Source organism: Microtus oregoni, unplaced genomic scaffold (assembly GCF_018167655.1).
Source record: "Microtus oregoni isolate MIOR12 unplaced genomic scaffold, Mior012 000027F_ref0000203, whole genome shotgun sequence".
Taxonomy (NCBI): Eukaryota; Metazoa; Chordata; class Mammalia; order Rodentia; family Cricetidae; genus Microtus; species Microtus oregoni.
Genome location: NW_024543086.1, coordinates 32,265,042 through 32,277,078, shown reverse-complemented (window position 1 = coordinate 32,277,078; position 12,037 = coordinate 32,265,042). Strand labels below are relative to the sequence as shown.

General features: G+C 43.5%; 2 protein-coding genes across 2 annotated transcripts in view; one reads left to right on the top strand and one right to left on the bottom strand.

The window, feature by feature from the left end:
• Nucleotides 1-12,037, bottom strand: part of Abcc1 (ATP binding cassette subfamily C member 1) — a 150,613-nt gene that overhangs the window by 67,125 nt on the left and 71,451 nt on the right. Inside the window, exons 6-9 of the mRNA XM_041675938.1 lie at nt 9,123-9,184; nt 6,598-6,729; nt 1,307-1,540; nt 617-794 (exon numbers count right to left, since the gene is read on the bottom strand). Of these exons, the coding sequence (XP_041531872.1) occupies nt 617-794; nt 1,307-1,540; nt 6,598-6,729; nt 9,123-9,184 (606 nt within the window). The remainder of the gene's footprint in view (nt 1-616; nt 795-1,306; nt 1,541-6,597; nt 6,730-9,122; nt 9,185-12,037) is intronic.
• Nucleotides 7,282-8,642, top strand: LOC121463638 (heterogeneous nuclear ribonucleoprotein A3-like). Its single transcript, XM_041675939.1, has one exon. The coding sequence runs from the start codon at nt 7,282-7,284 to the stop codon at nt 8,299-8,301; it is 1,020 nt and encodes a 339-aa protein (XP_041531873.1). The 3' UTR covers nt 8,302-8,642.

Here is a 12,037-nt window from a genome sequence, read left to right as displayed (position 1 = left end):
GAACTAAAGATTTAACATTCATTGCTTTTCTTTAAAAAAAAAATTAAAATTAAAAAAACTGCACGATATTTAAGTATGTGTATACAGGCTTAAGCAGTCATGGTGCACATGTGGAGGTCAGATGTTGTCCTAGACTTCCAGATTGTTTGAGACATTACTGTACCCAAGCTATCTTGCTCAGGGGTTCTCCTGTCCCCACCTCCTATCTCGTTGCAGAGTATACAGACATGTACTACTAGGGGTTCTCCTGTCCCCACCTCCTATCTCACTGCTGGCTATACAGACGTGTTCTGTCATGTTCTTTACATGGTTCTGGAAATCCAAACCCAAATCGTCAGGCTTTCACTTTACCTAGTGAGCCTCCTCAGCCCCTGAACTTAGATCTCCACCCGTGACTTCATCAGAGATAGCCAAACCATCTAAGAAACCCAGCTACCCAAAGGCAGCATGTGGGTTCACTGACACCCCACACATCAGCCACTGAGAACCACTTTGTTAATGGACAAAGCTTGGCGGTGGCTACCCTTGGCCCATGGTCCCCATCATTTCTTTGCTGAGTCCCAGCTCAGCCATCCTGACTCTGAGGTCACAGGATCGGTGTGGGTGCCTGGCCTACCTTGCGGTAGACAGCGCCCACCACAGCTGTCTTGATGCGCATGCCGCTGATGAAGCAGATGTGGAAGTACTGGTGCAGAACCAACGTCTGCAGACAGGAGCTGACGAACAGCAGAGCTGTGTAGAAGTAGCCCTGCCAGTCGGGGGCCTCTCTGTCATTCACAAAGTTGATAATCAATCTGTTGGGAGAGGAGAGTGTGATACATCAAAGGGAATTACTTCCAAGTGACCACAGTGATTTCCACCTGAGCCACAGAAGTCAGACAACACTTTACCTCACAAGGGTAATATGACTGCCAGGTGCCAGCCTCTTACAACGGGGACCTCTGCCTTAGGATCACCACACTGATAGGTCTATCTCCCCACCGGCAAGTCACCCAAAGGTGGTCAAACAGAGCACACTGGGACCAAGGTGATGGAGAGAAAGATGACAGAGGCCCCCTTGCTGTCTTCTTGGTTTCCAGTTTGCAGAGGCTCATGAAATCTGCCTGCACATCCTTGTTCTAGACAACCCCACATTCTCCCAACTTTGAATTCAGGAGGCTTCTGTGGCTTGCAGGTGGCTACAACTCAGATGGCAGCTAAATGAAACTGGGGAAGGTGAAGGGAGTGGGCCGCGAGTCTGATCCTGCACATGGCAGGACCACCCAGGTATTTAAGAGGAACCAAGCAGTCAGGCAAAAGTTCTTACTTCAAGATCTCGGGGCCAGCAAACATCATCAGATCATGAAGGGCCTTGAACAGGAAGCTCATGAGGAAGTAGGGCCCAAAGGTCTTGTATAACACCTTGAACAGAGAGGGCTCCTTGTCCTGCTGGGGGGACTTGACAATCAGCGCCTCGACCTCCTCATTCACATCCAACTGGGAACTTCCCTTGGGCTTGCTGGGATCTTTGGGAGATGCATACATAATCTGCACAGGCTGTCTGTAACACAACGAAGGTAAAACAATTATTGGGTCCACCAGAGAGGCAACCCACAGTCAAGAGTAAAAAGCAGAACCCAAGACAGTCACCATAGAAGAGAAGCATCTTAATGAAAGAGGTGTGACCCTGCCTGGGCCATCTGCTGGCTGGCTGCAGCTGCAGGCACACTAAAGCTCACTTCCTCTTTTGCAAAACAAGGCTCATAGTAAGCCAGGTGTGGCAGTGCATGACCGTAGCCCCAGTGCTGGGGAAGCTGAGACAGAAGATCACAAGTTTGAGGCAAAAAAAAAAAAAAAAAAGAGAGAGCAATAAAGTGAGTGAGGTTCTATCCAAATAAGTTAAAAGTTCTGTCTATCTCATGAGGTGGGTGTGCAAACTGAATAAGTAGATATAACTGAAAAGCTTGGTAGCATGGCAGCCCTAAGCTCATATGACACACAAGTCCTCTCATAAGTCCAACTGGCTTCCCCACAGCAATAGACTGATGTGGGAGCCCCTCTGTGTGCTGTGATTACCATAAATGAATAAAGAAACTGCCTTGGCCTGTTGATAGGGCAGAACTTAGGGAGGTGGATGGAACTGAATTCTGGGAGGAAGAAAGCAGAGTCAGAGAGATGCCATGAATCTGCTGCCAGAGTAAGACATGGGCCAAAACTTAGCCAGTAAGCCACTGCCACGTGGCGATACACTGATTAATAGAAATGGGTTAAACTAAGATGTAAGAGTTAGCCAATAAGAAGTTAGAGCTAATGGACCAAGCAGTGTTTTAATTAATATAGTTTCTGTGTGATTATTTCAGTTCTAGGCAGCCAGGACAAACAAGCAGCCCTCTTTTCCTACAATGGATCAGTTCTAAACCTGTAATGGGAACTCAAGAGACCCAGATGAGTTTTAAAAAAAAATCATCCTTAAGAGAAGAATAAAGCTGAGCCTCATACTACTCAATTCAAACTGTGATGTCAAGACAGGCACAAGGAAGTTACAAAGGACCGGTGTAGTTGAACTAAAGGTCCAAAAAATTAAAGATTCAGAAGCAGACTTTTAATCCCAGCACTCAGGAGGCAGAAGCAGACAGATCTCTGTGAGTTCAAAACCAGCCTAGTCTACAGAGTAAGTTCCAGGACAGCCAAGGCTACACAGAGAAACCCTATCTAGAAAAACCAAGAAGAAGAAGAAAGAAATCCAGAAACAAGTGATTTTTGTCAAGCCCATTCATTGGCAATAAAAGAGTCTTTTCAAAAACTGGTGATGGGCCAGGCAAGATGGGTCATGCCTACAATCTTAGCACTTGGGAAGTGAGGCAGGAGGTCTATCAAGAATAGAAAGACAACGTAGGCCACACAGTAAGTACCTCTCTAAAAACAAGGCAAAAGAAACCAACAAACAGAAGTGGTAGGAAACTAGACAGCCACATGCAGAGAATAAGCTAAACTATGACCACACACTGTACAGAAATGAAAGAGTTTTTCATTTATGTGCATGTGCATTTGCCTACATGAGTTTATGCACACCATGTGAGTGCAGTATCTGTGGAAGCTAGAAATGGGTGTTGGATCCCTAGGAACCAGAGTTACAGGTGTATGAGTTTATGCACACCATGTGAGTGCAGGTATCTGTGGAAGCTAGAAATGGGTGTTGGATCCCTAGGAACCAGAGTTACAGGTGTATCTGAATCTTGGGGACCAAATCTTGGTCCTATATAAGAGCAGTGTGAGCCATCTCTCCAGCCCCACAGAAATGTACTTAGAATGGATCCAACTTCTACACTCAGAAGCTAAGAACTACAAATCCTGTTGTGCATGGTTTACACACACAGTCCCAGAACTTGGCAGATGGAGGTAGGAGACTCTTGAAGTTCTGCCTAGGTATGGTTATATGTCAAAATTTTATCTCAAAAGTAAAACAAAATAAGACGACACCACCTCCAGCACCACAAAACAAACCACCACAGCTACACAAGCTTTCAAGCAGCCTTGTTTCATAAATCTAAGTCCTCAGGTGGTCACAATGACTAGCACAGTGACCATCCTCCTGTGTGGTTCTGTAGTTCTGCCCTGTCCTACATAGGCCAGTCAGGAATGTAGAAGACAAATACCCCAGCAGGATCCACACATGTGAAATGCCAGTCTGAAGTCACCTAAGTCTAGACTCTTCCCTCCATCTGCAGACACAAGTCTATACAGACTGTGTTCTTACACATTTAAACACAAAGTGTCCTCTCTTATCCATGGATACTATAACCTATGTTTTCTTACAAATACCTCTGATAAAAGTTTAACCTATAAGTCAACCAAAAATTTAAAAAAGAGACATTTATAATAAAAATGACACGATATCGTCATGTTTTGTTACTCTCAAAGCATCTTTTATTCTGTCCTCATCCTTCTTATGATACTAAGAGATGACAGATGAAGTAAGGCAAATGGCAGGCTCTGTGATGCAGCTTTAGGCTGCTACCTAAGGTCACTCTCCCAAAAGCACCACCAACCTAATACTGGCAGGTGGGTAGTGTGTACAGTGTGGACACAATAGACAAAAGGACAATTCATACCCGGGGTGACAGAATATGACGGAACAAGAATAGTGCATAATTTAAACCTTAAGAATGGAATTTTAGATGTAATATTTTCAGATCATGTTTGATCACAGGTATCTAAAACTATAGGTATGGGAAGAGCATATCTCAGTCTTTTAAACCATCACCTGTAGAGTAATTAATAGCTACTTCATTTTGTTTTATACTACCTATTTTCAGATAAGCCATTCTTTACAAATTTCTCTCTGGAAAAGATACTCTGTTCCCCTTTGCCTGGTGCTGTGACTTCTAAACCAGCAGCAACAACAAAAACCTTATGACAGCTGAGACATGAGGTATTACAGTCAACTATTACAGGAGAAAAGTTTGGTCCCCAAACCTCCTAAAAGAATGTTTTTCATTTGTCAGAACATGGAACAGCAGTGGTCTTTAAATAAGATCAAAGGGCGAGGCTAAAGACTTGTTCATCTGTTCTAAAATTAAAAAAAATATCTCACTTCCCTGAAAATAATGTGTTCACCTAAAGAAGTAGAAACTGACTCAGGAGACTAGATAAGTGGTAATCCAGAGAATGTTCCAATTGAGAGGAAGGTAAATACTCCCTTTTAAATGACAAGGATGGTCATCAAGCCTAGATGTGGAACTCAATCCCTCTCTATGAGAGCTCTTTGAGCCATGAGTTCCCAAAGATGGAGCTTGGAGACTGACACTTCTTCCATCTCCTCAAGATGTCCTGAATAAACCTAAAGCCCTATGAGTTGTCCAGCATGGGTGTCGGGAATCAAACTAGAATCCTTTGGAAGAGCATCAGGTACTTTCACTGCGCCATCTCTCCAGACTGATTTTCCTAATTAGATACACTGGCCTTGGCACACTGTCCATTTAGGCATAGAATACTAGAGGGCTGAGGACCTGTCCACTTTCCATTTAGCATAAGAGCTTTGCGCTTTCTCCCTCAGCTTTGAGCAGTGATTCTAATTTCTACTTACATTCTAATGGGTGTTTGGGTTTGATTCTATTTTGGGCTAACACAAACAAGGCAGCTACAAGTCTATACAAGCCTTATGAGAACCTAAGTTTCCAGTTCTGTTGGGCATCTGCCTAGGGATAGAATGACAACAGGTAAGTGACTACATTTAATTCAAAACCAAAACAAAACATCACCCAAGCTCTTTTCCACAGCCACTGAATCACTTGATAGTCATGCCAACAGGAAACATGATCCAAAACAGCCTCACATATAAGGGGAGCACAGGCTGAGGAGAACACAAAGTATTATCACAAACCAGGGAAGCACTGGGCCAGAAACAAAGACAGGAGCAGGAGGCAGGGCAGACTAGATTTCCAAAGGAGCCACTTAGGGCCAAGAAACCAAGGCAGACTTCCCAACCCACGCTTCTCTCACCACTTCCCTGGACAAGCAGAACTCCCTGCAGCCCAGAATCCATCTCAGCTTACACCTTTTCTCTGGATAAGTGGCCCTGCCAAGTTCTGACCCAACAAGATTTGTCCCCTACCTCTCCCTATCCACAGGTGTGTAATGTGCTCACACCTCTGGGAAAAAGAACAATGAGCATCCCTGAAGGTCATAGTCTTCATGGAGTCAGTCTTTGGGTGGCAGCTTTCAAGCCTAGTGAGCCAGTTCCTGCCACACCCTCTCCAGCAAAACAGAAGGTTCCAGGCCAAAGCTGCCCCAAGTGAGTAAACACAACTTGTCTAGAAAAGTTGCCCAGGGTTGATCCAGCACTGAGGCATGGTCCATCAGATAACATTTATCTCATAAGCTGCTCAGAAAACCCGGAGAAGAAAATGGAGGCTCAGTGGCACCGCTGTCCAGCCTGACAACCTGAGTTCGATCCCCCACATGGGAGAAGGGGAGAACCTCTGGCCTGCATGCTATGGCAAAGGCACACCCACACATGTACACAGGAATAAATATAGAAATAGAATATAAAAATTCAATCCAGCAACAACATTCAAGAAAGATTTTCAGACACCGAGTAAGGAGGGCAGAACATACACAGCAGCAGAACCAAGTTCCAGCCTGGCAGATGGCCTCTGCTCTCCTTCTGGGAAGCTGACCCATCAGTGATGTCAAGATGTAACTTACAGCCAGGCGGTGGTGGCGCACGCCTTTAATCCCAGCACTTGGGAGGCAGAGGCAGGTGGATCTCTGTGAGTTCGAGACCAGCTGGTCTACAAGAGCTAGTTCCAGGACAGGCTCCAAAACCACAGAGAAACCCTGTCTTGAAAAACCAAAAAAAAAAAAAAAACCCAAAAAACAAAAACAAGATGTAACCTACAAACAACACAGGAGGGAGTTGCTAGGAGCTCCCTTTGATGTTAAACACTCCCACTCCACCCCATCTGATGAAGGAGAAACTGCAGTCTAGGGAGGAGATGGAGTTTCCCCAGAACCAAGAAACTTAAGAGATTCAGGCCAAGGTGGCTAAAGGAAGGTAACAGGTCAGCCTAGGCCTCATCTGCCTTGCCTGAGAGAACACAGAGACGTGACACTCACTTCCTTGACTTAGCACATTCCTTCTTCCAGTTATTTATCAGCACAGGGACGACTTCTTCTGACGTGTCCTCCTTATTCAGTGACCAGAGGTCATTGCTCTCCAGGGGCTGGCGGTAGCCCTGCACCATCATCCTGGGAGCAAGACACAAAGGGAGACACATGAGCAATGAGAGTACCATGGGGCTCCCCTCACACACCTGCTATCACTGTCCAGCCATGACTGGGAACGCTGAGGATGAGCGGATATGAAGGCGTATTAACTAATTATGGCTAAGTCTACTAGGTCTTTTAGGGAAATGGGCCTATCTTGACAGAACAGTGTGTTTACAAAGAAGTACCTGGGTGTTTCTAATTATTGTTCTACACTGGAAATTTTATTTCTAATTATTTTATTTGCAAACAGGGCCTCATGTAGTCCAGACTGGCCCCAAGTTCTCTATATAACCAAAGATGATTTTGAACCTGCTTTTCCTGCTTCCTATGAAAATATCGGGCAATTCTACGTATTTTCTTGTCATTGATCATGTATTTTTTATGTATTTCCTATGATGTGCATATGTGACTTTACTGTAAGCTAGGGGACAATAACAACAGCAGCAGTCACCACTCTGATCTATGGGTTTGAAGAGCTTTGTTTCGGTCACATATTGAACTTGAGTTGGAAGAGGTGAGTCGGGTCTCAAAATGGAGGGCCATGATCCAAAGGAACCAGAACAGTTGAGGAAACTGTTTATTGGTGGTCTGAGCTTTGAAACCACAGATGATAGCTTAAGAGAACATTTTGCGAAATGGGGCACACTTACAGACTGTGTGGTAATGAGAGATCCCCAAACAAAACGTTCCAGAGGTTTTGGTTTTGTGACCTCCTCTTGTGTTGAAGAGGTGGATGCTGCAGTGTGTGCTTGGCCACACACAGTTGATGGGCGTGTGGTGGAACCAAAGAGAGCTGTTTCTAGAGAGGATTCTGTAAAGCCTGGTGCCCATTTAACAGTGAAGAAAATCTTTGTTGGTGGTAGGAAAGAGGACACAGAAGAGTGTAACCTGAGAGACTACTTTGAAAGGTATGGCAAGATTGAAACCATAGAAGTTATGGAAGACAGGCAGGGTGGGAAAAAGAGAGGATTTGCTTTTGTGACTTTTGATGACCACAACACAGTTGATAAAATTGTTGTTCAGAAATACCACACTATTAATGGACATAATTGTGAAGTGAAAAAGGCCCTTTCGAAACAAGAGATGCAATCTGCTGAATCACAGAGAGGCCGTGGAGGTGGATCTGGCAATTTTATGGGTCGTGGAGGGAACTTTGGAGGTGGTGGAGGTAATTTTGGTCATGGTGGAAACTTTGGTGGAAGAGGAGGCTGTGGTGGGGGAGGTGGTGGCAGCAGAGGTAGTTATGGAGGTGGTGATGGTGGCAACTATGGTGGTGGTCCTGGTTACAGCAGTAGAGGAGGCTATGGTGGTGATGGACCAGGCTATGGAAACCAAGGTGGATATGGTGGTGGTGCAGGAGGAGGATATGACGGTTACAATGAAGGAGGAAATTTTGGTGGAGGTGACTTTGGAAATTATAGTGGACAACAGCAATCAAATTATGGACCCATGAAAGGGGGCAGTTCTGGTGGAAGAAGCTCAGGCAGTCCCTATGGTGGAGGCTATGGATCTGGTGGTGGAAGTGGTGGATATGGTAGCAGAAGGTTTTAAAAAACAGCAGAAAAGGGCTACAGTTCTTAGCAGGAGAGAGAGCGAGGAGTTGTCAGGAAAGCTGCAGGTTACTTTGAGACAGTCGTCCTAAATGCATTAGAGGAACTGTAAAAACCTGCCACAGAAGGAGCGATGATCCATAGTCAGAAAAGTTACCGCAGCTTAAACAGGAGGCCCTTCTTGTTCAGGACTGTCAGAGCCACAGTTTGCAAAAAGTGCAGCTATTGATTAATGCAATGTAGTGTCAATTAGATGTACATTCCTGAGGTCTTTTATCTGTTGTAGCTTTGTCTTTCTTTTTCTTTTTCTTACATCAGGTATATTGCCCTGTAAATTGTGGTAGTGGTACCAGGAATAAAAAAAAATTAAGGAATTTTTAACTTTTCAAAAAAAAAAGAAAGAAAGAAAGAAAAGCTTTGTTTCATGTAATTCCTTATGCAGAAGAGCATGTCAGTTATTTAGACTGCATTAGGGTCATGCAGCATCTAGAGATAATTCAGAATACAAGGCAGCTGTGGTTAAATGCATATTACTCTGCTTTATGTGGAGGGCTGAGCATCGATCAGAAAGTGTAGTATTTGCATGCTTTTCTGGAACCAAGCCTGCTGGATACCACATTAAATAGTTATAAAACACTTCAACCTCATAGCCCAAGCCTCATAGCCCAAGTACTTATCACACTGGAGTTCATAAAACTGGAGGCTAGTTGGTGACCTTGAAGACAGTATGGGAGGGAACAACAGGGAGCTGGGCTGTGTAGAAGCATTTATTCACCCACTGCACTCATGTACCACTACCTACCCCATCAGGAGAAGCCTTACCCTGTAATCCACCAGAAAGTGATCCTGGAAAGGAAAGAGGCACTGGATTCTGGGCACGGATTCTAGGAGACAGAAAGCACAGGAGGATAAGAGAAATCCAAACTTAACTTTCCAGACCTGGGAAAGTTAGGCAGCGCTGACCATCCTTCCTTCGAAGAGCCATGGCCCTCACACTTCTGCACCCCACATGGGCTGCTCTCCTGAGGTAGAGTTCATCCTTCCAGTTTTACCCAACAAATGTTTCCTGAGTACCTACTATGTAAGCACAACACAATATTATACAAACCTATCTCAACCTACATCTCCATAGCAACCTGATGTTGGAGTCCCCTCTGTGTGCTGTGATTACCATTAATGAATAAAGAAACTGCCTTGGCCTGTTGATAGGGCAGAACTTAGGTAGGCAGGGAAAACTGGACTGAATGCTGGGAGAAAGAAGGGTGGAGTCAGGAGATGCCATGGATCTGCCACGCTGAATCTTTGCTGGTAAACCACGACCTCGTGGTGATACACAGATTAATAGAAATGGGTTAAACTAAGAGTTAGCCATTAAGAAGTTAGAGCTAATGGGCCAAGCAGTGATTTAATTAATACAGTTTCTGTGTGGTTCTGGGCAGCTGGGAAAAACAAGCAGCCCCCTCCTCCATGATCTTTTGTAACACTGGCCCCACTTCATTCATCCATTCAACAAGTATTTTATGATCACCTACTATGTGCTGGGCACTCTATAAAGTACTATGGACCATCCCTTCCTTCATTCCCACCTCAACTTGTGAGGTGGGGCTATTATCATTGTTCCCACTTTACACATTCTTTCACTGAGCAACTTTTTATTAAGCATCTACTATGCACCAGGCACTCTTTACAAAGAGGTGTATACTTTTGTGTGGCATTGGTAGGCAAGTGTTCTTCTCTGAGCTACACTCAGATTTTACTGTTTTATGGCCCTGTAGACTCTCTGAACACTGTCTTATTACCTTGTTCACCCACTTCCTGATACTTACCTGAGCACTTACCATGTGCCAAGAAACATACATAAATATAAATAAACATCCTGTACAATAAAGGAACAAATGGAAGCATCACAATCCCTGACTTCAAATTCTACTACAGAACTACAGTTATGAAAACAGCTTTTTATTGGCATAAAAACAGACAGGAGGACCAATGGAATAGAATCGAAGACCTAGAAATCAACCCACACACCTATGAACACCTACCTGATTTTTTGCCTAAGAAGCTAAAATTATAAAATGAAAAAAAGAAAGCATCTTCAACAAACATTGCTAGCATAACCGAATGTTGACATGCAGAAGAATAAAAATAGACCCATATCTATCACCATGCAGAAAATTCAAGTCCAAATGGATCAAAGACCTCAACATACATAAAACCTGACAGTGAACCTCATGGAAGAGAAAGTGGGAAGTACACTTGAACATATTAGCACAAGACACCACTTCAAAAATATAACTCCAATAGCATAATCATTGAGAGCAATAATTAATAAATAAGACCTTCTGAAACAGAGAGCTTCTGTAAAGCAAAGGACACAGTCAACAAGACAAAATGGCAGCCTTCAGAATGGGAAAAGACCTTCACCAACCCTACATAGGACAGAAGACTGATCTCCAAAATAAACAAAGAACTCAAGAAACTGGACACCAAAATACAAAATAATCCAATTAAAAAATGGGGTATAGATCGAAATAGAAAACTCCCAACAGATGAATCTCAAATGGATGAAAGACACTTAAGGAAATGTTCAACATCCTCAGCCATCAGAGAAATGCAGATCAAAACAACTCTAAGATTCCATTTCACATCTGTCGGAATGGCCAAGATCAAAAACACTCATGATAGCTTATGCTGGAAAAGATGTAGAATAAGGGGAACACTCATTCATTACTGGTGGGAGTGCAAATTTGTATATCCACTTTGGAAATCAGTATGGTGGTTTCTAAGAAAATTAGTAATCAATCTACCTCAAGACCCAGCAATACCACATTGGGGCATATACCCAAAGGAAGCTCAATCATATCATAAGGACATGTGCTCAACCATGTTCATAGCAGCATTGTTTGTCATAGCCAGAACCTGGAAACAACCCAGATGCCCCGCAACTGAAGAATGGATATAGAAAATATGGTACATTTACACAATGGAGTACTACTCAGTCATAAAAAATAATGACATCTTCCAATTCGCAAGCAAATGGACAGAACTAGAAAAAAACACACTGAGTGAAGTAACCCAGACCAAGAAAGACAAACATAAGTGGATATCAGACTTAAAGCAAAGAATAACCAGCCTACAGGCCACAACCACAGAGAACCAAGACAACAAAGAGGACCCTAAGAGAGACATACATGGATCAACTTAGAAAGGAGAAAAAGACAAGAACTCTGGAGTAAATTTGGAGCATGGAGGGCAGGGGGGAAAGTAGAAGGGAGGAGGGGAAGAAGGAATGGGAGTGGAAAACAATTAAATAATAATAAAAACAATTACTCTGTCTCGAAAATCAATAATAATAATAATTACAATTAATATATATAGAGAGAGAGAGAAAAAGAGACAACCCATGTACACCTGGAGGTGTCTCTACAAGCTGTCCACACACTCATCCAAGACTATATTCCAAAGTAGGGTTAAGTGTCATCCCCCATTTTGCAGTTAAATGAGAACAAGGCAAAATAGCTTGTCTGAGCTCCTATATCTAAAAATGGAAGGACGTGTGAGTCCTAACTATTAGTTAGGCTCCAGAGACAGACAAACAATCATCAAATGATTACACAAACACCAAAAAGGTAAAACGTAACTGCAACCAGTGCCTAAATGTAGGTGGATATGACCACTGAGCTCACATAACAGAGCAAGAGCTGGGACATGAGGCTCAGAGAAGCCCCTGAGGAAGG

Excerpts from the sequence above, each read along its gene's own strand:
- LOC121463638 (XM_041675939.1), top strand. The coding sequence starts at position 7,282 with ATGGAGGGCCATGATCCAAAGGAACCAGAACAGTTGAGGAAACTGTTT.